This window comes from Ursus arctos, unplaced genomic scaffold (assembly GCF_023065955.2).
Source record: "Ursus arctos isolate Adak ecotype North America unplaced genomic scaffold, UrsArc2.0 scaffold_8, whole genome shotgun sequence".
NCBI classification, from domain to species: domain Eukaryota; kingdom Metazoa; phylum Chordata; class Mammalia; order Carnivora; family Ursidae; genus Ursus; species Ursus arctos.
This window is the reverse complement of record NW_026623100.1, coordinates 11,877,354-11,903,120: the sequence shown is the minus strand read 5'-3', so window position 1 is coordinate 11,903,120 and position 25,767 is coordinate 11,877,354. Positions and strand designations below refer to the sequence as shown.

Here is a 25,767-nt window from a genome sequence, read left to right as displayed (position 1 = left end):
GTGCTGTGTGTCCCCAATGGGGGTTTTCCGGACAGCTGACACAGAGCAAAACGCAGACGCAAGGCTGCTAGCTCCGACTCCCTAACTCAGTTTCTCCACACCCACAGCACAGTCGTTGGAGGCGATTCCCCAGGGGAGCATCGGGGCCCTGCGCCTTTTTAAATGCCAGTGCTAACAGCCCCGAGCTTCTGGGCTCTGTTTAGAGGCTGAGAGTCTGGAAGCGTCTCTCTGGGTGGTTCTCTGGGGTTGGAGCTAATGCTTTGGGGGAAGGCAGGGGAGGAAAAGCACCAGGCCTAAAATAAAAGTGACTTTTCCATCTGTGCCTCAGAAGAAGCGTTACTTCACGTAACACCACCACCTCCGCTCTCCTGGCACCGCTGTCAGGGAATGGGAAAACCACACACGTCCCAGGAACCTCCTCGGCTCGACATGCCCACCCCAGCGTCTCCCCTACGCAGGCCTCTGTCATTCCTTCCCACCCACCACGTCCCATTCTGGGCCTTAGCGGTCAGACGACAGGGCACAGGGTCTGCAGGACTCTGGTCTCTTCCTCCCCCTCCCAGACCCCCAAATAGAATTGTTAATGAATATTCTGGGATGGCTGCCTTGGGAGGGCCAATCATCTGCCTGGGTCCTGATTCTTGACACCATCTCAGAGTCCCCCCAATTCTCCAGGAGGAGATTCCCCATCAGCCTCAATGGGGAGGCACTGGTTCCGGAAGAAAAGAAAGCAACCACCCCGTCAGACTGAGCCCAGATCCCAGTGGGAGCCTGGGACTCACGACATTTAGGGGAGGCTTACAGTCTGGTGAACATAATCTAACCGAGTAAATTCCAGGATCTAACTGGCTTTACGAAGCCGGCCATACATCCGAGAACCCCACCTAGCAGGCAGAGGGGCGAGCCAAGGACTCGCACCAAATGGACGGTTTTTATAGGAAGGAGGGTGGGGCAAGAAAGTTGTTAGCGAAAGAAAAGAAAGGATTGTTCCATGCAAGGCCACCTTTCCTTAGAGGAAGGGCAGGGGGTCTTATTATACAGATAGATTACCTCATTGATGCCTATCAGAAAATTCCTGACAGATTTACACTTGGGGTGGGGGGGAGGCTGAAACTGCAGGTAGCTTAGGTATTAAGCCCAGCTTTGGTGACTTGGCAGAAGTGATGCCACTTGGGGCCTATGGTTTTCTTTTCAACAAATCTTACATTTTTTAAAAAAGATTTATTTATTTATTTATTTGAGAGAGAGAACGAGAGTGAGTGCACATACTGGGGAGGGGGTGGTCAGCGGGAAAGAATATCCAAGCAGACTCCCCCTTGAGCGCGGAGCCAGACCGGTCTCCATCCCATGAGCCATGAGATCAGGACCTGGGCCGAAACAAGAGTCAGACGCTTAGCCGACTGAGCCACCCAGGCGCCCCTCTTACCATTTCGTATCCTCCCAATTGTGATTACTTAACTTCTCTCTGCCCTTTTGCCTATAAATTTGCACTTGTCTCAATATCACGAGCTTTAGTCAATCAGCATAAGCCTGTCATTTAAGCGTTTCATCCTGCTCAGTAAACAGTAACTGAACACCATGCATTGTTCTGAACGCTGGGGGCCCAGCAGTGAACAAAAGAGACAAAGTCCTGGTCTCATGGAGCTGATGGTTTAGCAGGGAAACAGACAAAACACATGAACAATAAACACACCAAACGAAGCCAGGTGGTATAAATGGCGGGGAAAGAAGGCGGTCTGCGGGGGGGGGGGGGGGGGCAGCCAGAGACAGAAGGAGGAGCTCTGGGTGCACCCTGAGGCCGGGCTGCCATTTCTTGTTTTTTGGGCCCAGCCAGGAGCCCCGGGTGTTGGAGGGGTGTGAGGCCCAGGGCAGGGAGGATAAGGGCAGAAAGAGGGAAGGGGACCCACTTGAGATGGGGAAAGAACTGCTTTTTGCTCCTGTCCCTGCTTCTGTTCTTGCTAGGACCTGTACCCCACCTTGCACACGCCTTAGAGTACAAATAACGTACGTCCTAACTGTAAAGGTCAAGGAGTGCATGACTTCTTTGGAGGTTTCCGGCACGGTCGATAACACCCAAGGAGGGACTAGGTGGGTCCTCGGGTTCGTATTCCAGACCCCTGCCCTTAGACATCTTGAGGCCAAAACCCCCTGGCTCCTGGGCATAAGTGACTTGTGGAGGACACCTGGACCCTTGTCCTTGTTCTGACCAGTTCCTGGGTGCCTGAGAGGACACGTGCACCATCCTCAACGAAAAGCCCAGACCCCAAGCAAAGGGGAGACTCACTCTCCTCTCCCGTACACCCCGTCCGCTGTGCTCTATCGCTGATGCTATTGGATAAACTCTGCTCTCACTTCCTCCTGGCTCGCTGTGATTTCTATCCTGCACGAAGCCAACAACCCTCTTGGCTGGTCCTGTGGGACCCCCTCGGGTCCTTGGACCCCCCCTGCCCACTCCACACCCACCCTGCAGACTGGGGCAAGGAAGCAACTGGTCTCAGGAGGATGGAGTGATGTGATCCATGTATATGGTAAAAACACAAAATTCCGTCAAGTCCGTATTTTAAAAACATGCACATCTTATCACCCAACTACAGCGCGAGCATGGGAAGGAGCCTGGCATTCTCCCCAGTCTGATGCTGCCTCACCACAGGCAACTACACGCCCAGGGCCTGGATAAGCCCTGACCCACTCGCTCTTCTTGCCTCTCATCGCCAAGGGTTCTTTCTCCAGAACGCTCTACCCACATTGTTTCCAGGCTTCCTTTTGTTCCTTCTCTGCCATGCAACCCATCCCACTGACCCTTCATTTTCCCTTTCCCACCTGCTCACTCTGAGCTAAGGCCCTCCCTTCGGCGCCTCCACAGCCTCCTGCCTGCCAGGCTATAATCCCGCCTGTACCCCCCCCCCCGCACACACATGCACCCCCATATCCACCCACCACACACACACCCTCACACACACATGCATCCCCATATCCACCGACCACACACACACACCCTCACACACACATGCACCCCCATATCCACCCACCACACACACCCTCACACATGCATATGCACCCCCATATCCACCCACCACACACACCCTCACACATGCATATGCACCCCCATATCCACCCACCACACGCACCCTCACACATGCATATGCACCCCCATATCCACCCACCACACGCACCCTCATACACGCATATGCACCCCCATATCCACCCACCACACACACCCTCACACACACATATGCACCCCCATATCCACCCACCACACACACACCCTCACACACACATGCACCCCCATATCCACCCACCACACACACCCTCACACACACACATGCACCCCCATATCCACCCACCACACGCACCCTCACACATGCATATGCACCCCCATACCCACCCACCACACACACCCTCACACACACATGCACCCCCATATCCACCCACCACACACACACAGGCACACCTATACATGCCCACCATGTACTACAGACACACACACCACCCGTCCACACACGCACTTCTGCACACCTATACTACACCCACACTGTGCACACACCACCCATCTGTACGCACACCACACATACCACAGACGCAGAAACCACTCATCCAACACAAACATACCCACACACCACACACCCACACACTGCACATATCATGACACGCACAACACTCATCAATACACACTCACATATCACACACACGCATCCCACCCATACTTACCACACACAGCACCCATCCATACACACACACACACACACACACACACACACAGAGCACCCATCCACACCCCCCACAGAGTTCCCCTCCCCCCACAGAGTCCCTGCCGGCCCCCGGTCCTTTTATTCATGGGAGTCAGGGTGGTGTAGGGTAGGTGATGCCGTCCCCAGGCCACCTCTCCTCTCTCCTGCCCTCTGTAACTGACACCACTGCTTGGTCACCCAACACCGTTGAGCACACCTGGCCCCCAGTGTGTAGGACAGACTCACATTGTGCCAAACCACCACACCACCATAGCTGTAAGAACTAGGTTCTGCTGCAAATAACAAAAAGACCAGAAACAAAACAAAAAATCTACCTGGGCTTAAATAAGCTAAAATTCTATTCTCTTTGATGAAAAAGTCTGGAAGCAGGTGGGCCACACTGGTGCAGGGACCTGATGGACCTGTGGGATCTTGGGTGCCTGTCTTCTGCTCTGCCCTTCTCGGCATGTGCCTCACCTTCTCAAGATCACCTCATGGTCCAGGATGGCTGCCAGAGGCCCAGCTGTCATGTCTTGACTCCAGGCAACCACTTCCTCACTTTCCTACCTCAGGATGCATTACTGGGTTATTTTTAATGATGCAAGGCCCCCTCAGTATGACTCAGGAAGGTAGGAGCAAACCACCCTCTCACACTTAAAAAGCAAAACTCAGAGTCCGATTTAGACTCTACCAAGAGCTTCCCAGTAACGTCCCTGAATACGTGGCCCACCAGGATTTCTCTCACTTTGGATTTCTGAACCTGAGGTTTCTGGAATATTCCTGATCTCTACCTAAAATGAAACAAAAAATACCAAATGCTGACAAGGACGCGGAGCAACGGGAACTCTCACTCACTGTTGGTGGGAATGCGCAAGAGCCCTTTTGGAGGACTGTCTGGCGGTTTGTTACAAAACTAAACATACTCTTACCACACAATCCAGCAATTGTGCTCCTTGGTATTTACCCAAATGAACTGAAAATGTGCACCCACACAAAAAGCCGCACATGAATGTTTACGGCAGCTTTCCTCATCATTGTCAAAAACTGGAAGCTACAAAATGTGCTTCAGGAGGTGAACGGCTAAACAAACTGTGGTCCCTCTAGACAATGGCTTACTACTGTGTGGCAAAAAGAAAGAAGCTATGAAGCCACGAAAGGGCACAGAGAACTACCTCCAATATGTATTGCTAAGTGAAAGGAGCCAGTCTGAAAAGGCTACATGCTGTATGATTCCAGCTAGATGACGTTCTGGAAAAGGCAAACTCTAGAGACCAGAGAGAGATCAGGGGTTCCCAGGGGTTTGGATGGAGAGGGGGAGGAATGAACACGGGAGCACAGAGGATGTTCAGAGCAGCGAGACTACTCTGTATTATACAGCAGTGATAGCCACACGTCACCCATTTACCGAAACCCACAGAACGTACAACACAAAGAGTGAACACTGATTTTTTTTTTAGATTTATTTACTTATTTGAGGGCGAGAGAGCGGGGTGGGAGCAGAGGCAGAAGCAGACTCCACTGAGCACAGAGCCCAGCGCCCACGGGGCTCGATCCCAGGACCCTGAGATCATGACTGAGCTGAAATCAAGAGTTGGACGCTTGACTGACTGAGCCACCCAGGTGCTCCAGAGTGAACCCTAATTTAAACAATAGCTTTCAGGGGCGCCTGAGTGGCTCAGTCGTTAAGCATCTGCCTTCGGCTCAGGGCGTGATCCCAGCGTTCTGGGATCGAGCCCCACGTCGGGCTCCTCCACTGGGAGCCTGCTTCTTCCTCTCCCACTCCCCCTGCTTGTGCTCCCTCTCTCGCTGGCTGTCTCTCTCTCTGTCAAATAAATAAATATAATCTTTTAAAAAATAAAATAAATTAACAATAGCTTTCAATTAATGGTAATGTATCAATAGTGCCTCGTCAATCCTAACAAAACACCATACACATGCAGGACGTCAGTAGAAGAAACCAGTGTGTGGTGGGGGGTGCTGGCAGGCAGGGGAGTAATATGGAAACTGCTTTCTGATCAAATATTCTGTAAGCCTAAAACTGTTCTAAAACAACAACAACGACTGGGGCACCTGGGTGGCAAGTAGGGTGAGCATCCGACTCATGGCTTCAGCTCAGGTCTGATCTCTGGGTTGTGGGATCGAACCCCGTGTTGGGCTCTGTGCTCAGCATGGAGTCGGCTTGGGATTCTCCCTCTCCCTCTGCCCCTCCCGTTCGTGCTCTCTCTCTTTCTCTTAAATTAATAAATCTTTAAACAACAAAGAACTCTTAAGAAAAGGAAACAGAGGAAAAGGTCTCCCTCCCCACACAGCAGCATGGGCTGCACATCCCCACAGTCTAAGGGATTTGGTGTTCGCTGCATTCTGGATCAAGGACCCAGCTGAGAACCGAATGCGGTAGTTCTCAGACTTGTCTGCACATTCTGGAATCTCTTAGGGAGCAGCTTCACAAGTTACTGCCACCTGTCCCCCCTGCCCCCCACTACTGTGGCTTAATTAGCCTGGCTTGGGCTCTAGAATTAAAAAGGAAATCTCTAGGGATTCTAAAATGCAGCCACATTGGGAAACCACTGAGCTAATGACAGCCATGCCCCTTGCTCCAGAACAGCACACAGGGTCCCAGCCTGTGCTCTGGCGGATGATTGGGGTGGGATGGGTGTGCGGAGGAACCCACGGAAGGCAGCCCCAGCTCCCCACACACCCACGGCTCTCAGCCTTGCTCCCGAGGTGCAGGAGCCCAGAGGTCCTCAGCCCCACTGTTTACTGGAATCATCTGGGGCGGTTTTAAAACGCCCCTGCCCAGGCTGTACTCCAAGCCAATCTCAGAGGGCAGGACCCCAGCTTCGGTCCTTTTTAAAGCTCAGACCCAACGGAAAACTGGAAGCTAGAGGCTGAGCCCTAGGGGAGCCACAGAGATTTTTGATCAGGGTCTGAAAGACAAACATGAAGAAGTGCTCACCGTATTAGTGAGGGAGGTTTAGGCACTTGGCCAAAGTCCTCATCATCTGGCACTTTCTCAGCCTGGCTGGACATTAGAATCACCTGGGAGCTTTAAAAGTCCGTGGCAGGCGCTGTCATCAGTGTGTTGGAGGAGCTGATCCACCTGGGCCTCGGCAGCGGCCACGGAGCAGCCCCGCACGACCCCGGCTGTACCGGTGGTCGGACAGAGAGGCGGGTCCGGAGGCACACGCTCCAGAAGGAAGGGACACGAGGGAGAGGCCGGCTGGGCTGGGGTATCGCACACAGGTGTCCCCGCAGGGCCTGCGGATCCCGCATTCTGACCTCGGATGGCCAGACACCACGTCTGGCAGCGCCACCATCCACCCACTGCATGGGATCCGGTGGAGAAAAATGCCGATGTCTTGCTGTCGGCAAAGCACACGTTCCCCGACGCTCCGCCGCACGTGCAACAAATACCACCCGCGTCTACTGTGGACCGGTTCCTGTAGCCGCCAGGAACTCAAGAGAAGGTAAAACGAAGACCAGCAAACAGTCCCTGTGCTCTGCAGCACAGCAAGACAGAGAAGATACAGTGAGCTGGAACCGGGGGTCCGGCCCCCCACCTACGAGACTGTGGGTCACACAAATCGTGTGAAGCTTGGGCTTTCCAGCCCCCCGATTATCTGCGAAAAGGGGAAAATAACAGTATCTACGTGGAGGATTTTGCTGGGGCGATTAAATGAGATAGGCCAGGCCCTGCGCTCGGGGCCTGGCACGAGCTCTCTAGAAACGTGAGCTATTATTTTCAAGGAAACGACTTTTATTATTATAACAGACAATAATATGTTTTTAAAATGACGATCAATTCTGAAGTTGAATTACTGTTATTGTTGCGTTCAAACTGGAGACTTGGAAGGGGCCGGGCCCAGCAAATGACAGCTCTGAGGGGGCTGGGGGATGGGCTCTCCAGGGTGGTCCTCACGGGGTTTGCCCGCTCATTTGGGTCTGCACCGTGTGCTCGCAGTACCAGTGTGGGGATTAAGAGTGCAGCTGGATCCCAGCTTGCCTCCTTGGCCGGGGATAGAAGCACCTGCCCTGTGAAGTCAGGAGGGAAGGTCACCCCCACGTGAACAGAGGGTTGGGCCCTGGGCCCCGCACAGAGGTGCTCCTTGTATGTGGGTGGCTGCCGCTGCTACCACGGGACACTGGAGCCCAGGCTGTGTGGAGCCCCCGGGGGCAGCTGTTCGCAGGCAGGGCCTCTACTCTGGGAGGCTGAGGAGGCTCTGTTGCTCCGAACACCCCAGCAGGAGACTCTCCTGAGGCAGGTCAGGGGAGGAGGTGAGGACAACTCCTAGTAAGACAGTGAAGGACAGAAAGTGTCAACTGAATAGATAGCCTAAGGGATTTTCGACTGCTTAAAAACCATCTGAGAAAAGAAAAAGAAAAACAAAAACCCATCATCTGAGAATAGAGAGAGACAAGAATGGCCAAAACAGAGCTAGCGGAATTAAGAAGAGGGAGCTGCGTATTTGCGCTGCTTAGCTCCTTTGGTTTATCTAATGATCTCTGAGTCATAAAGAAATACATTTTTTGCTTTGATAATAGCTATCAAATTTTGAGTGTCCGCTCTACAGCCAGTGCTTCACCTATGTTATTACTGCCAACTCTGAAAACAATCCCGAGTGCTCAGTGCTGGCCACCCGGTGGAGGACTCTGGCAGTCGGACTGCCGAGCTCCATCTGTGCCCTGACGCTGCTCTAGGCTGCTGTAGGGTTCTTCCCAAGGGAGCGACTGTCAGACATCCTGTCTCCACTCCGTCCACCCCATCCTATGCTCTGTCACCCATCATGCATCCCCATGTTCCCACAATATGTCAAAACTCCCAGTAAGGCATCAGCCTGCAGCTCCAATCAAAGAATGCTTCTGCTGCTCTCCAGAACTTTTTTGATGGTGCATAGCCATCCTTAAAAGTTTTAAAATTTATACCTCTAACAAATATACGTTTATAAGCTCAACAAATGTACCTCGATGCTAAAATGCCATGTATGTGATATAACATGTTAAAAAGTAAATTTAAAAAAGATGAGCGGTGGGGCCCCTGGCTGGCTCCATATCAGTGGAGCATGCAACTCTTGATCTCATGGTTGTGAGTTTGAGCCCCACGCTGGGTGTGGAGATTACGTAAAAATAAAGTCTAAAAAAAAAAAAAAGAAGAAGAAAGAAGATGGGCTACTTTTGACACACGCAAAAGAAGATGAGCTACTACGATTTAAGTTTCCACCTTAAAATACTGGGGGAAATAGATCAGATCAAACCCCAAACAAGCAGAATTTGAAAGGAAATGAAGGTAAGAACAGAAATCACTAAAACAGAACACAGACAAAGTCTAAGAAAAATCAGTGAAACCAAAAGCTGGTTTTTTGGGATCATTAACGTTGATAAACCTGAAACCCAAATGATCTGACTGAAGAAGAAAGAAACACAAATGACCAGTATCAGAATGAGAAGGAAGTCATCATCACTGATCCAACAGACATTAAAAAGATAATAAGGGAATATTATGAACAAACCTATACTGATACATTTGACAACTTAGGTGAAATGGACACAAACTAACAGAGCTCACTCGAGAAGAAACAGATAATAAAAATACCCATATATCTATTTTTAATAACTGGATTTGTAATTAAAAATCTTTCCATAAAGAAAACTCAAGGCCCAGGGGCACCTGGGTGGCTCACTGGTTAAGCATCTGCCTTCAGCTCAGGTCATGATCCTGGGGTCCTGGGATCGAGTCCCACATCAGGCTACCTGCTCAGTGGGGAGCCTGCTTCTCCCTCTCCTGCTCCCCCTGCTTGTGCTCTGTCAAATAAATAAATAAAATCTGAAAGAAAGAAAGAAAGAAAGAAAGAAAGAAAGAAAGAGAGAGAGAGAGAGAGAAAGAAAGAAAGAAAGAAAGAAAAGAAAAGAAAAGAAAAGAAAAGAAAAGAAAAGAAAAGAAAAGAAAAGAAAAAAGAAAAGAAAAGAAAAAAGAAAAAAAGAAAAGAAAACTCAAGGCCCAGATGGCTCAACTGGCTGATTTTACCAAAAATTTAAGGAAGAAATAGTATCAGTTCTACACAAACTCTTCCAGAATTTTGAAGAAGAGGGAATACTTCCTAACACATTCCATGAAGCCAGTATTACTCTGACACCAAAACCAGAAAAAGAAAACTACAGACTAATATTCTTTGTGAACATAAATGTTGGGAGTCCTCAACAAAAAGCTACCAGATTGAATCCAACCACACATACAAAGTTAGTACATCAAGACCAAGTAGGATTTATTCCAGAATGCAAGGACGAATAAACATTCAAAACTCAGTCAATGTAATCACCATATTAAGGGACTGAAGGAAAAAAAACCACATAATCATCTCAAAATCTAACATCCATTCCTGATAAAAATCTCGATAAAGTAGGGGTTTATCAAGGTTAGAGAATACAAGATCAATATGCAAAAATCAATGATATATCAGTACACGATCAATGAACAATTTGAAAATGAAATTAAGAAAACAATTCATTTTTTAAAAAAGATTTTACTTATTTATTTGACAGAGATAGAGACAGCCAGTGAGAGAGGGAACACAAGCAGGGGGAGTGGGACAGGAAGAAGCAGGCTCCTAGCGGAGGAGCCTGATGTGGGGCTCGATCCCATAACGCCAGGATCACGCCCTGAGCCGAAGGCAGACACGTAACCGTTTTGCCACCCAGGTGCCCCGAAAACAATTCATTTTTAAAAAGATTTTATTTAATTATTTGTCAGAGAGCACAAGCAGGGGGGCAGCAGCCAGAGGGAGAAGCAGGCTCCCCACTGAGCAAGGAGCCTGACGCGGGACTTGATCCTGGAATCACGACCTGAGCCGAAGGGAGACGCTTAACCAACTGAGCCACCCAGGCATCCCAAGAAAACAATTCATTTTACAATAGTATCAAAAAGAATAAAATACTTAGGAATAAATTTAGCAAAAGAATTGTAAGACTTGTACACCAAAATGTTGAAGGAAACTAAAGATCTAAATAAAAGGAAAGATGTCCAATGCACATGGATTGGAGGGCTTAATATTGTGAAGCACGTCAATTGGCCCCAAATTGATCCATAGATTCAGTGAAATCCCAATAAAAATTCAGGCAGATTTTTTTTTGGTAGAAAATGACAAGGAATTGAAAATTTGAAATTTATATGAAAAATTTATATTGAAAATTTATATGAGAATGCAAAGGACCTAGAATAGTCAATACAAGTTTGAGAAAGAAGAACAAAGTTGAAGGATTTTTTAAAAAAGATGTATTCACTTATTTCAGAGAGAGAGAGAGCGCGCGCATGTGCGTGCGCATGCAAGAAAGGGGAAGAGGGGCAGAGGGAGAGGGAGAGAAAGAATCCCAAGAAGACTTCGTACTGAGCAGGGAGCCCCACACAGGGCTTGATCCCACAGCCCTGAGATTATGACCTTAGCCAAAATCAAGAGCTGGATGTCCAACTGACTGAGCCACCCAGGCACCCCACAAAGGTGAAGGATTTAAACTAATGATTTTCACACTTACAGAGTTAAAGTAATTAGGATGGGGGGGTAAAATTAGACATATAAACCAATGAAACAGACTAGGGTCCAGAAATAGATCCACACATATATGATCGATTGATTTCTGGTAAAGGTACTAATGTAATTCAATTCCGTAAGGATAATCTTTTCAACAAATGTGTTGGAACAGCTGGATAGCCATATGTAAAGAAGTTAACCTTAACCTTATACCGTCAATAAAAATTAATGGACCACTGACCTAAAAATGTAAGGCTAATTATAAATTATAAAACTTAATTTAATTATAAAAATTGTAAGTTATGAAATTCAATTATGAAATTTCTAGAAGAAAACAAGATCTCAGGGACCCAAGTTTCACAAATATATTTTTTAAAGATTTTATTTATTTGTCAGAGAGAGACAGAGAACGTAAGCAGGGGGAGCGACAGGCAGAGGGAGAAGCAGGCTCCCCACTGAGCAAGGAGCCTCATGCAGGACTTGATCCCAGGACCCTGGGATCATGACCTGAGCCGAAGGCAGATGCTTAACGAACTGAGCCACCCAGGTGTCCCTTCACAAATATTTCTTAAATATGACACTAAAAGCACCAACTAGAAAATAGCAATAGGTGCACCTGGCTGGCTCAGTTGGAAGAGCATGTGACTTTTGATCTTCAAAAGTCACAAGTTCAAGCCCCACATTGGGTGCAGAGATTACTAAAGAAAAAATAAATAAGCTTAAAAAAAAAAACAACCTTAAGCATTTACCATACGACCCAGCCTACCCACTCATAGATATTTACCCCAAGGGGAAAGAAAGCAGATGTATACACAAAGACCTGCTTAAGAATGTTTAGAGCAGATTTTAATAGCCCCCAAACTGAAAAACAATACAAAACCCAAAATGTCGTTAGTAGGGATAGGATATCCATACAATGAAATAGTACTCAGCTATGAAAAGGAATAAAGTACTGATACACACAACAACATCGATGGATTTCAAAATAATTATCCTGAGTTAAAGAAGCCAGACCCCCCCAAAGGGGTACCTGCTGTGTGATTCCATTTGTATAAAATTCTAGAGAATGCAAAACTGATCTGTAGTGACAGAAAGTAGATTAGCGGTTTCCTACAGACAAAAGGGGAAGGAGAGATAAATTAATTACGAAGAGGCACAAGAAAACTATGAAGGCAACGGACATCGTTATCCTGATGCTGACAGTTTTATAGATATACACATATGTCAAGTGTATAAACTGCCTGCTTTAAATGTGTACAGGTTAATGTATGTCAATTACACACCCTCAATAAAACTTAAAAAAAAAAAAAGATGGGCTAAAATGTAAATATAGGTGTTAAATGTTTTCTTTTTGCACCTGATGGCTCGTCCCACCTCAAGGGTCCTCCACCCTGGCGACCCCCATCTAGAAAATCCTGTCTGACCTGTGCTATGTAGGCTGTGGCCTCTCCTGGCATCCAGGGGAGAGAGCTGGGAAAGTCCTAGATTAACTCTCCACTGGTGGTAACTTCAGATGAATACCAAAGTGTTGGAAGAAATATGGTGTAAATAAATCCATAAATACAAAAACATGGATTATATGGATTGTGGATCGTATATGTATTATGTAGCTTTTGCTCCTGGAAATCATCACAAGAAATAATGACTCTTAATAATGACTATTTGGGGAGAGGAAGTGGCCATGGGGAGTGGGGGTGGGCAGGGAGGCTTTCATTTTTCATTTTGCACCTGTCTCTAGTATTTGAATTTTCCGCACCTGATACATAGAATACTTTAAGATAACATAGGGGTTACCTAGCTAGTGAGGTTATTGGTCTTTGTTTTGTTTTATTCTTTTTACAAGCAGCAATCTTATAAATATTATCCAAGGGTGAATAAGGAAGGAGGGTAGAGAAGGAGGGAGACAGAATACAAGCAAGAAAAGAAAGTGACCCACAAAACAGAGGCCTGTCCCAGAGAGCCCCAAAGCCCCAATGACTATAATAATGGAAGCCCCAGGGACAAAGGGAAAAAGCATGGTGACCACGTGAGGAAGAACAAAGTGTCCAAAGATACTGCTCATGAAAATGAAACGAATTTGTTCTGAGAACTAAATTTCTCACCCACTTAAAAAATATCCAAAGAATGTACTGGCCAGGGTCATTTCATTTTGTTATATTCTTCCCCTCCTACACAAATATTATAGAAGCTGGTAGGGAACGGAATGGGTAGGTAAGAATGAACAGCACTGTCTTGGAAGCTAACAGGACAGAACCTACGCATGTTCTGCTCCTTCTCTAAAGTGTTTTGATCTCATTGATGGAGCTCCTTTTCTCCAGGCACTGCTGCCTACTCAGTGTGCTTGGCAGACTTACTGGCCAGTCCTACATTGGCACAGCCAAAGCATGTTTGTTAAAGAAACATGAGGTCACTTCTTTCAAGCAATTAGTTGCACAAGACCATGTTTGCTTTCAAAACCAAATTCTGCCATTAAAAAAATGATTAGGGCTAATAAACGAGTTCAGCAAGGTTGCAGAATACAAGGTCAGTATACAAAAATCTGTTCTCTTTCTACCAGGAGCGCTCTGAAAAGAAAATGAAGAAAATAATTCCATTTATAATAACATCAAAAATAATAAAATACTTAGGAATAAATTTAACAAAATAAATATAAGACTCGCACACCAAAAACCACAAAACAGTGTTGGAAGAAATGAAAGAAGATCTAAGTAAATGGAAAGATATCCCATATTCATGGATTGGAAGACACAATATTATTAGGTGGGAGTAATACTCAAAGTTATCTACAGATTCAACACAATCACTATCTAAAGCCCAGCTGTCATTTTTGCGAGGTTGATAAACCATCCTAAAATTAATATGGAAATACAAGAGACCAAGAATAGCCAAAATAATTTTGAAAAGAGCAAAGCTGGAAGACTCACACTCCCAATTTCAATACAGCAAGCTGCAGTGATCAAGAATTTGGGGTACTGGGTACCTGGGTGGCTCAGCTGGTTAAGTGTCCGACTTGATTTTGGCTCAGGTCATGATCTCAGGATAGTGAGATCGAGCCCCACTTTGGGCTCCATACTGAGCATGGAGCCTGCTTAAGATTTTCTCTCCCTGGGTGGGGGGATGGGGTAATTGGGTGATGGGCATTAAGGAGGACATGTGATATGATGAGCACTGAGTGTTATACGCAACTAATGAGTCACTGAACATTACATCAAAAACTAATGATGTACTATATGTTGGCTAATTGAATTTAAATTAAAAAAAGAAACTTGCATTCTAAACAGAAAAAAAAAAAAAGATTCCCTTTCTCCTTCTGTCCCTCCTATCCCAGCTTATGCTCTCTCTCTCTCTTTCTCAAAAAGAAAAAGAGGAATTTGGGGGTACTGGCATAAAGATATATAAATCAATGGAATGGGGCACCTGGGTGGCTCAGTTGGTTGAGCGTCTGCCTTTGGCTCAGGTCATGATCCCACGGTCCTGGGATCAAGCTCCACGTGGGGCTCTCTGCTCAGCAGGGAGTCTGCTTCTCCCTTTCCCTCTGTGCTTGTGTTCTCTCTCTCAAATAAATTAATAAAATATTTTAAAAAAATCAATGGACTAGAACTGAGAATCCAGAAATAAACTCATACATTTATGGTCAATTGATTTTCAACAAGAATGCCAACTCAATGGAGAAAGAATAGTCTTTTCAACAAATAGTGCTTTTCGGCAAGTGGATATCCACACGCAAAGGAATGAAGCTGGACTCCAATCTCACACCATATAAAAAACCAACTCAACATGGACCAAAGAGCTAAATGCAAGAGCTAAAACTATAAAACTTCCAGAAAGAAATATAAGGGAAAAATATTCATGACCTAGGACTAGGAAATGGTGCTCTGTTTAACACCAAAAGCACAGGCAACAATAGAAAAAAAATAGATAAATTTGACTTTATCAAAATTTAAAACTTGTGCATCAGGGGCACCCAATGTGGAGCCTACTTAAAAGCAAAACAAAACAAAACAAAACAAAACCTTATGCATCAAAGTCCACCATGAAGAGGGTGAAAAGATAAACCACAGAACGGGAGAAATTATCTGCAAATCACATATCTGGTAAGGGTCTTGTATCCAGAGTATATGAAGAACTCCTGCAACTCAACAACAACAACAAAAAGAACCCAACAACCCGATCAAAAAATGGGCAAAGCACTTGAATAGATGTTTCCCCAGAGAAATATACAAATGTACAAATGGCCACTAAGTACATGAACAAATGCTGAACATCCCTGGTCATTAGAGAAATGTAAATCCAAACCACAAGATACCACTTAACACCCACTAGCTTGGCTATTAAAAGATGGACAATAACAAATGTTGGCAAGGGTGTGAAGAAACTGGAAGCCTCATACATTGCTCGTGGGAATGTAAAAGGATGCAGCCACTTCAGAAAATAGTTTGACAGTCCTTCAAAAAATTAACTATACAGTCACCATATGATCCAGCAATTTCACTATTAAGAATATAACCAAGAGAATGGAAAACATATGCCCCCATAAACACCTGTGTGCAAATGTTTATAGTAGCATTATTCTCAATAGCCAAAAAGTGGAAACAACCCAAGTGTCCATCAACGGATGAATGGATAAAACATGGTATATCCATACAATGGAATATTATTCAGCCATAAAAAAGAATGGAGAACTAATACATGCTACAAGGTGCATGAACCTTGCAAACATTATGCTAAGTGAAAGAAGCCAGATACAAAAGGTTGCATATTGGGGCACGCAGGTGGCTCAGTCGGTTGGGCGTCTGCCTTCGGCTCAGGTTGTGATCCCAGGGTGCTGGGATAGAACCCCACATCGGGCTCCCTGCTCGGAGGAGAGTCTGCTTCTCCCTCTCTCTCTGCCTCCACTGCTCATTCTCTCTCTTTTGCTCCTTCTCTCTCAAATAAATAAAATCTTTAAAAAAACCCCAAAGGTCGCATATTGTATAATTCCATGTATATGAAATGTCCAGAATAAGCAAGTTCATGGAGACGGAACGCACATTAGGGGTTGCCAGGGGCTAGGAGGAGTGGGGGTGGGAAGTGACCACTGATGGGTATGAGGTTTTTTCCCAGGGTGATGAAAATGTTCTGGAATTATTAGATAGTGGTGATGGTTGAGCAACTCTATGAATCATATTGAATCATACACTTTAGAAGGGTGAATTACATGGTGTGTGAATTACATCTAAACAACTCCAATTCTGTACTAGTCTTAATAAATATTAATAAAGCTTCACTGTGCCTACAATGGTCCCCACTGTCCTCCAAGATTTGGCCCCAAACGTCCAGTTTTATCCCCTACTCTGCCCCCTTGAAGGAAGTCCTACTCTCCCCTCCTCCTTGTCTTTGTTCCCACTGTTTCCTGCTACCCTTGCATCTCTCCACACCTGAATCCTACCCCCAGGGCTGCAAACCAGTGGAGCTGTATTCCATCGACTGTTGAATATAGGCTGCAGATGGGTTCACAGTGGGGGTTGGGGCTTTGGTCTTGTAACTGAATTAGTTACCAGGAGGAGATTTCACATAAATGTCGGTATTCCGGCTAAGGCAGATTCTGCTGGCTGCTGAGACAGCAGCCATGCTCCCCTTCCTCCCCGTTAAGGGAACCCAGTCCGCCTCAGTGGATGAACCATGTCACCCCACTTATCTCCGCACGGACTGGCCTGGGGTGGCTATCGGAGCAGTCAGAACTCCGAGCCACAGGCAACAGAGAGAAGCTCTCACTGTTTGAACAGAAAACAATTTATTACGTGTCAGAAGCCAATTGACTAAAAAGCCTATGAAGCTTAAGCTCTGGGGCCCTCCCGTGCACAGCCCCCTGTGAATGTTCTAGGTTAGGTAGGGAAGCCAGGCTACAACCAGTGGGCATTTCTACGTGAACATTTCTGGGAAAACCCTTAAAGATATCCAGGAGAAGGGGACGTGAACTTCCCAAGGTACAGTATTCAGTATGGTTTCTCTACTCATTCTAAATAATTGTTCACTTTCATACTTATTTTTCCATGTTAATGAATTAGATGATCCAGATGTTACAATAACAGACAACGATTTTAAAGCAGCTATTACAGCTATGCTCAAAGTGGGAAATGAAAATATGCTCATGTTGAATGAACAAATAGAAATTATAAAAAATAGAGAAATAGAAACTATAAAAAATATTATACAGAACTAACTGGAAATTCCAAAACTAAAAATTCAAATATTTAATAGGAGGCTGGAAGAGTGAGTCTCCAGAATTCTACCCTGGAGGGGTAGGATCATGAGACTAAAAATTCTTCAAACATAGTCAGGGTGTTCAAAGAGTTCCAGACAGTCAGAAAACACGGCAAGTGTCCTCCAAAGCCTGTTACACAGTTCTGTCTAACGAAACAAAATGGAGTGTCTTGATAAAAAGAGACAAAAGTACGAGAAGGAATGACCTGGTCTCCTCCACCCTTCTTTCTGCCTTGAACTGCTGTGTCATGAGAACATGATGATGCTTGGAGCTATGGCAGCCATTTTGCAACTGTGAGGAGTAGTAGTGAGAAGCGAAATCCAGAAGCCAAGCCCGAGCCCTGATACTGCAGATCTGCTGAACGTACCATAGAACCCCCCGCTTCTGGATTTCTTGTCATGCGAGATAATAAACTTCTCTTAATCGGGTCCTTAATTCTCTTAATTGTTACTTAGAGTCAAAGTACATCCCAACTAAAACACGGCTTCTCTTGAAAACGGGGAGATCTGGCAAGAACAGACCTACTAGCCTCTTCGGACAAGAGCTTACTCTAGTCATGGATTCACTTGGTCCCCACAGGCAAGTGAGTTCACAATCCCTGCCTTATACATCTTTTGAGAGATGAGTCAACTGCCCTCTCTTCTACAAAGCCCTCCCTGTCTCCAGCCTCCCTGCACTCCCAACCCCATTTGGCTAGAAGGAATCTTCCTCTCCTTGGAATTCCCACCGTGTCGTGTCTGTGTCCGTCTCCTGTTGTAATTGTGCATTTCGTCCCCTCCCACGTGGCTGTCAGCCTTCTGAGGGCAGGAACCACACCTTGTGCATCTCTGCAGCTCCCTCTGCCATCTAGCAAGCTAGCGACTACAGGACACACTCAATGGATGTTTTCTTTTTCTTTCTTTTTTTTTTTTTTTAAGATTTTATTTATTTATTCGACAGAGATAGAGACAGCCAGCGAGAGAGGGAACACAAGCAGGGGGAGTGGGAGAGGAAGAAGCAGGCTCCCAGCGGAGGAGCCTGACGTGGGGCTCGATCCCAGAACACCGGGATCACGCCCTGAGCCGAAGGCAGGCGCTTAACCGCTGTGCCACCCAGGCGCCCAACCGCTGTGCCACCCAGGCGCCCCTCAATGGATGTTTTCTAAATAAATGCATAAACACCCCCTGTAGTGAAAAATGTCAGTGTTCTGAAATATCCCATTCTCCAAGCTCACCAAGGAGCTTTTAACCGGTGACCTGTGCTTCTTCTCAATCTAGGAAAACAGTATCCACCATACCCCAAAACCCCAGTGACCCCTGGACCTGAACTCTGTTCGGCCCTCAGCCCCAGTACCCAGAGTGCACCTCTAACAGTCCGCTCTGAAGCCTGGGCCCGCCTCAGCTGTCCCTTTACTTGGGAGGCATGTTGGGATATAGGTGAGAGTGTAAAACACTCCCCAGGATAGTCTGGGAAAAAGAGCCACTCACCACAGACTCTAGGAGGAATGGAAATGTACACACATGCAAATCTCCCCATTTTACAAAAGAGAAAGGCCAGGCAACCTGAAAACACATGCAGCAATCATAGTTCCAAACGGGACGGAAGGCAGCTCAAGGTTCTGCCCCAGGGGGCTGTGTCCCACAGAGGACAGGGACACACGGAGCACCGCAAGTTGCTAACAAATCCCGAGCAGCATGACTTCCTTTTACATCACTCCTCGCTCTAACTTAACCTTGCACGTGCTTCTTGAACTGGTGGTTGATTTTTAGTTCCAGCTTTTGGTAGATTCTCTGCTGGTACCTAGTTCTTGTCTCTAAACTTGTTTATTTTTAATTACGGGAAAAAGCACATAACACAAAGTTTTCCACCTTAACATCTTGAAGTGCGCAGTTCAGTGGTGTTAAGTACACTCCCATGGTTGGGCAACTGTCTCCACCGTCCATCTCCAGAACTTTCTCATCCTCCCAAACTGAAACTCCGTGCCCATTACACACTAACTCTCCATTGTCTCTTCTCCTGGGTCCTGGCAACCACCATTCTACCTTCCGTCTCTAAGAATTTGACACCTGTAGGTATTTCCCATAAGTGGAAAGCATTTGTCCTTTTGTGTCTGGCTTATTCATTGAGCGTAAGGTCCTCAAAGTCCACCCATGTTGCAACATGTGTCCGAATTTCCCTTCTTTTTAACACTGAACAGTATTTTGCTGCGTGTGTATACCACGTTTTGTTTATCCACTCATCTTTCGGTGACATTTGGGTTACTTCCACCTTTTGGCTATCGTGACTACTGCTACTCTGAATGTATGTGTACAAATGTTTAAGTCCCTGCTTTAGGTTCTTTTGCGGACCTGGCCTTTGACTTTCCCCAAATCAGCCAAGATCCCGACCTTGGGCATGGAATTCTCTAGGCCAGTCTCTATTCCAATGGGAGAGAAAGACAAGCCTAGGCTGGGCTCTCAGGTGATGCCAGGAGAAATGCTCTGGAGCCAGAGCCGAACTGTCTGGGAACTCCAGGGCAGGTTCCTGGCCCTCCCGACGGAAGGCAAATAGGGACAATGTGGCAAGAAGCAAAGACGAGTGGGACGCCCCTCTGCCCCTGCGGGAGGAGATGCATACCACTGCATGGAGGAGAGGAGCAGGACAAGGCCGGCCTCTGTTCCCCAAAAGGGCAGGCATGCCGCAGAGGAGGCCCCAGAGGCTCAAGAAAGGGCAGCCCAGGCCGCAGGGGCAGAGGTTATGAAAAGGGTGGGGAGGCCGGGACTGGTGCCATTCAGAAGACCTCAGTTACAAGGGTCCCAGCGTGCAGATGGGGGGCAGAGGGTGGGGGAGGGGGTAGCAGGAGGAGTCTGGAATGCTCTCATTTGACAGATGGGCCTCAGCTCAGCCAACTCCTGAAGTACAAGAGACACAAAAGCAGAAATCCGAAGGGCTGGTGGGGCAGGGGCTGGGTGGTGCCTCATGGGTCTATAACTTTGGTCTTCCAAGCGACGTGCTTTCGCATTTTCGTGGGGAATGTGGGCAGATTACAGCTGTGGGCGAGGTGGGGCCTGGACACCTGTGAATCCCTCTCCCTGTCTGCCGTAAGCACCTTTCCACTGGCTACATGATATTTTTTGGTGCCCAAAAGTCTAGGTTCAGGTACCAAATGAGACCAGCCTGGGAAGGGCACAGCCACTAAAGGGAAAACTGATTGCTCTGTGGGACTCTAAACATCCTCAAGGATAAAGGTGACTTGAATCACCCCTTCGATGCCAGGACCAAGGTATAGACTCAAGGCTCTTATTTTTGCCCAGACAAAACTGAGGGGCTCCTCCGATGTCCTAGGAGCCAAGGGGGACGGCTGGTGGCGGCACAGCTTCAAGGCCCTTTCCCTTCGTGACTCCAACGCAAGGAGCCTCCCTGATTTGATGCAGATGTCCCTGAAACCCTCCCAAGCAAACTGGGGCTTTCAGGAAGAGCTTAGAGGCAAGCTATCCCCTTAAATCCAGAAAACTCACCTTCCAGACTGTTCTGGGATCCCAAGAGTCTGTGAGGTCAGCCTGGACTTGGCCACAGTGATATGGATCTGAAGCCAGATCAAAGTGCCAAGGAGCCTGTTGGCTCAGCTTTTTACTAATGCCGGAGCCAGAGCCAAAGATGGCCTGATGTCTCCATGTCGTGGTGATGCAATGTCCCCCCCCCCCCTCCGCCCAGCCCCTCTCCTGCACGCTGGGCTCCAAGGCTGCTGAGAGCTGTGTACTATGTACGCTCTCGAGCTTGGATACTCAGGGCTCAAGCCTCCACCCTGCTCCCTAGTACTGACCAGACTGATGGAAGAGCCCATCCACGCTGAGATCCCATAGGAGACTAAAGGCTCCTGAAGAAGTTTCTGGAGGCCATGTCAGCAGCTAGGAGGACGAAAAAAAAAAAAAGAAGCAGTTTAGGTTAGCTGGTATAATAACATTATGGTATAAGGGTAGTAAACCTTTATTAATTCATATTACATAATCCCATTTAACCCTCACAAGTCCACATGGTAGAAGGATATTGACATTATTGATATTTTACAGATGAGGAAATCATGCTCAGAGGGGTCAAGCAACTTCCCCAGGGTCACACAGCCAGTAAGCAGCAAAGCCAGGATTCAATCCCAGGCGTATGTGACTTGAAATCTCCTACTCTGTCTGCTCCCCGTATGAGAGTCTTGGTCCTTGTGCCCCTCACTCCCCGTGGCCACAGCCATGCCCCTCCAGGGCAGGGGCCAGTGTGAGGAGGAGACACAGCTCGAAAGCACTAAGTACACTCAGCTGGATAAGGACAAGCCAGCTACTCTCCATGATCCTTACATCATTTCCAGGTCACTGACTTAACTTATAGGCCACTGGCTCTGGGAAGGACTTAGTACTGAGTACGGATCCTCAGATAACCTGGTGGGTAGGTGCAAGGTCACCCATGTGACTCAAACTCACTGGGATCCTTACCCGAATGCTCCTTGAGTCTGAGGGCCATAAGCTGGGGATTTGAAATGTGGAGAGAACATGACATGGAGATGAACAATGGGAGAGCACCCTCCCCACCAGGGCCATCCAGCCTGGGGACCCACAGATGAGGCCAGGCCTCGGAGGTGGGGCAGCGCCTTGACAGCTCTGATCCTGCCCGTGGCCAGCCATGCTGCATGTGATGCCGTCCTTCTGAGGGTGCTGGGGCAAAGCCCGCTGTGGCGGACAGTCTGGGCACATCCCCTCTTCAGGCCTGAAGCTCTCATCCCCAGGGGCTGGGGTTGTTGCTTGCTGAGAGCCCTGACCAAGTCCCTCTCTGGGCATTGACCTTGCAGGGAGGGAGTGTCTCACTCAAGGTCACACCTGTTCTCCAAGTGCAGCCTTAGTCTGATAACTGGCAGGGCCGACGCTGGAGTCCAAAGGCTCCACTGGGACAACTCTAAAGGGTCACCCCACTCCAGAGCACCCTGCAGAACTGGCTGGGGCCCCCTGAATCTGCTCTGCCACTTAGCTTCTCCTTCTCCCAGCTGCTCTCCCTCTGCTGGAGGTGTGGCTCTTGGGAGCCCTCCCCAGGGAACCTCAGGGAAACCAAGTTTCACAGTCATCTTCCCAAGGATCCGGCCTGTGATACCAGAACTCTGCCTTCCTCTTCCTCTCAAAGCTTCTTGTAACTTCTTCATGCTTATCATTTTCCAACAAGAATATACATTTATTGACAGCATACGCTACCAGCTTTTGTCCGCTCTCCCCAGCAAGGCTCATCTTGCTTGAGGTACACATGAAGGTTCCAGTGACGAGCTCAGTAATTCGTGAGCATTAAGGCAAAGCCTATGCACCCACTGGCCACCGTGCACTCCACTAGAAGGAGGAGGGGTGGTGGGCAGTAGGATCTAGGCTCCATGGGAACTCAGGATGTCCTTGCTCAAAAAACAGTTGATTGAGTGGGGTTGGAGAAATCTGCCTAGCTGTCCTATCCCCTAGCTCTCAGATCAACCCTAGGCATATACATGAGGCCCCAGCAGCTCTGTGACCCTACTCACCCAGCTGCTTTTGATTGGACTTGGGGGGGGGGTGTCACTTAACCGCTGTTGGGCCAGTAAGACTCTCCTTCCTGGGAATTAACTTGGCCATGGAGCCTGGTGAATAGAGAGAAACTGAGGCCTGTCTTGGGACCCTACACCTTCCCCACCCTGGTTCCAGCTCTTCCCGAGGCCCAGCCAAATCCCTGCCCTCGGATCCCAGGAACCACGCCTTCACCTTTAGGAGAATGCCACTGACGGCTTCAGGGAGCCCCCGTGGAGTTCTGCCTTCTTCCAACCATACTCCCCACTAACAGTGTGAGGCTCTGAAATGGGCTGAGCACCACGGCCGCATTCTGTGCATTCACCTGGGACACCATTTCCAAGATCTTTCTATTCCTAGAGCTTACTCTGTAGCAGGAACTCAACCCATTCCTGGGAATGAATGAAGGAATGAATGAAAGCTACTGTTTCTGTAGGAGTACATATTCCAAGTGGTGAAACCTCCACAGTGAAATAGCAGAGGCCACCCTGCTAAGGCCCGTAAGACCTCAGCTGCCCTGCTCCTCCTTCCCCCTCCGGAGACAAAGACGTTGGGCAGAGTCTCGCCCAGAAGGCTCCCAAGGCCAAATGCACCCCTTTCACTTATCTGGCTTCAGCTGTGAGGGGAGCGGGAGCTTTTGTTTCTCCTTCCCGAAGATGGACAGCCAGAGCCTCTGCACTAACATCATCCCCTCCCGATGATGTCTGGGCCCTGGGCAGAGCTGTGGTGGGACCATAAGGACAAGGCAGGTCACAGGAATTCTTCACTTAGTCTTCACCTGAGACTGTCGGTCCCAGTTTACAAAGTAAGAAACTGAGGCACAGAGCTGACATTCAACAACTCGTCCAAGGTCACAGGGTAGTAGTGGCGGAGCTAGAACTCACACCTAGTGTCTGTCTGGCCTGGGGGCTGGGTCCTCTCTTCTACGGCCCCCTGCTGAGGTGACAGAGGTGGGATAAGAGCGGGGCTCACCCGCTGCTCTGGGGCTGACAGGGAAGGCACTCCATGCTGTGTCAGGGTCACACAAGGACCCTCTGTGGGCGACGTCTCAGATGGGCTCTTTGTGCCTCCCAATGCCTGATTGTGCATTTGGCTATATACTGTGCAAGGAGCAGAGAGAAACTGCACTGACTAGGGGCAGAGAAGAATGGCTGCACTGTTCCCTGTTCCCGGCCTGCCAGTCCCGTTGGGCCCGGGGGAGGGGCGAGGGCAGAAGCCACACTCTAGGGCCCCAGGAGCTGAGGGTGTCTTTTTCCTCTGGGGCAGAGAGGGGCACGATGGGAAGGATCCCAGAAGGGAGAGGAGAGAGCAGGAGGGCCTTTTCTGGAAGGCAGCCAGTCTGTCCAGGCTGAGGAGTTCCTAGAACAATCCACCCTGCATGGTGGCTCTAATTTACAGCTGGGGTCCAGCTCCCAACTGGCAGGAATGACACCAGCTGGAACTGGTGACCTGCTGGTCCCCAGGCAAGGATGGCCCTGGGTGGGGGCCAAGGCCAGCATCCTCATGCCTTGCATTCAGATGACAGCAGTTGGTCCCTGGCTATCCCTGCTGGCTTGCCTTTCTCAGGGTGGAGGTTTTAAGCCCCAGCGCAGAATGCATGTTGCCCCAAGCCAAAATGTTCCAGCCGCCAGGGGAAGAGAAGAAAGGGGAAGGCAGAGCTGCTGTTCTACTTTTCCAGGCACCCTCCGACTCCACGGAGAGAGGCAAACGCTCAAACACCTGCGCACACACCCAGCTGTAAATTCATGAGGGCCCTCACACTTCCAAGGGCGCTGCGGGGCCCGGACCTGTGCGTTGGGAGTCTGGACGCGATGCAAGCACCTGTTGAGTAGCAGGGAGCGGCGGTACAGGCAACACCGCGAGAGGCACACGCTCTGGTGGTGCAGGGGGTGGGGGGGTGGAGGGAGACCAGGGGCTGGTCCCTGAACTCCGTGATGACGGGGGCATTCTAGACTGCCCCCCCCTTCTGCCCGGGCAGGGACACACCCGGCAGCACCCAAAGCCAGAAATGGGGCGGGCCCATTCCCCCCCCACCCCGCCCCCCGCGCCACGGCCCTGCCCGGGCTGTTCGGCCAGCGTGCTCCCGCCACCTAGTGGCAGGTCCGTGCTCCTCACCTGGAAGAGCCACTGGAGCAGGGCCACGGGGCAGTCGGGGGGGTGCAGGTAAAGGTTGCTCAGGAGGCCCGTGCGCAGGAAGGACAGCTGCTGGGCTGGCGGGCAGCTGCGGAGGCAGAGGAATGAGGTCGGGGGTGGGTGGGGGGCCCTCCACGCAGGCGGCCTGTCAGACTTTCCTCAACACGCCTGTCTCAGTGAGGCCACCGGAGGCGGGAATCACGGCAGCAACAGCTCTGGACAAAAACGGGTAGAGACCCTGGTGCCAGAAGCTGCCAGAAGGAAAAACAGCCCGCACCATCACCGGAATCATTTGATCTCCACAAACATCTCTTAAGTGTTTTAAGCACACGACTGGACAGTACATTTTGTCCTTTTCTTGTGGCAGAGGAGGAAACGAAGGTATTCACCGAGGTTGCAGAAAGGATCTGTGGGGAGGTGAGGAGAGAACCCAGGAGTCAGGCTCTTAGCCCAGCGCCCCGGGGCCGCCACGGGCGGACAGAATTACCCGCACGGCCCACGTGGGGCCCACGTCTGGGGTCTGGTTACACAGAGCCTTTCTGCCCAGTCTTGTGTTTTTCCGAAACAAAGGACACCTGAGAAGATGGGCAAATAACAGCAAGGGGCCCAAGACGGAGCTGTTC

The 25,767-nt window shown here is 48.7% G+C and overlaps 1 protein-coding gene across 1 annotated transcript in view; it reads right to left on the bottom strand.

The window, feature by feature from the left end:
• LOC113246663 (protein FAM178B) overlaps positions 1 to 25,767 on the bottom strand; it is a 50,844-nt gene that overhangs the window by 9,749 nt on the left and 15,328 nt on the right. The window contains exons 6-7 of the mRNA XM_057309297.1: positions 25,127 to 25,232; positions 24,771 to 24,885 (exon numbers count right to left, since the gene is read on the bottom strand). Of these exons, the coding sequence (XP_057165280.1) occupies positions 24,771 to 24,885; positions 25,127 to 25,232 (221 nt within the window). The remainder of the gene's footprint in view (positions 1 to 24,770; positions 24,886 to 25,126; positions 25,233 to 25,767) is intronic.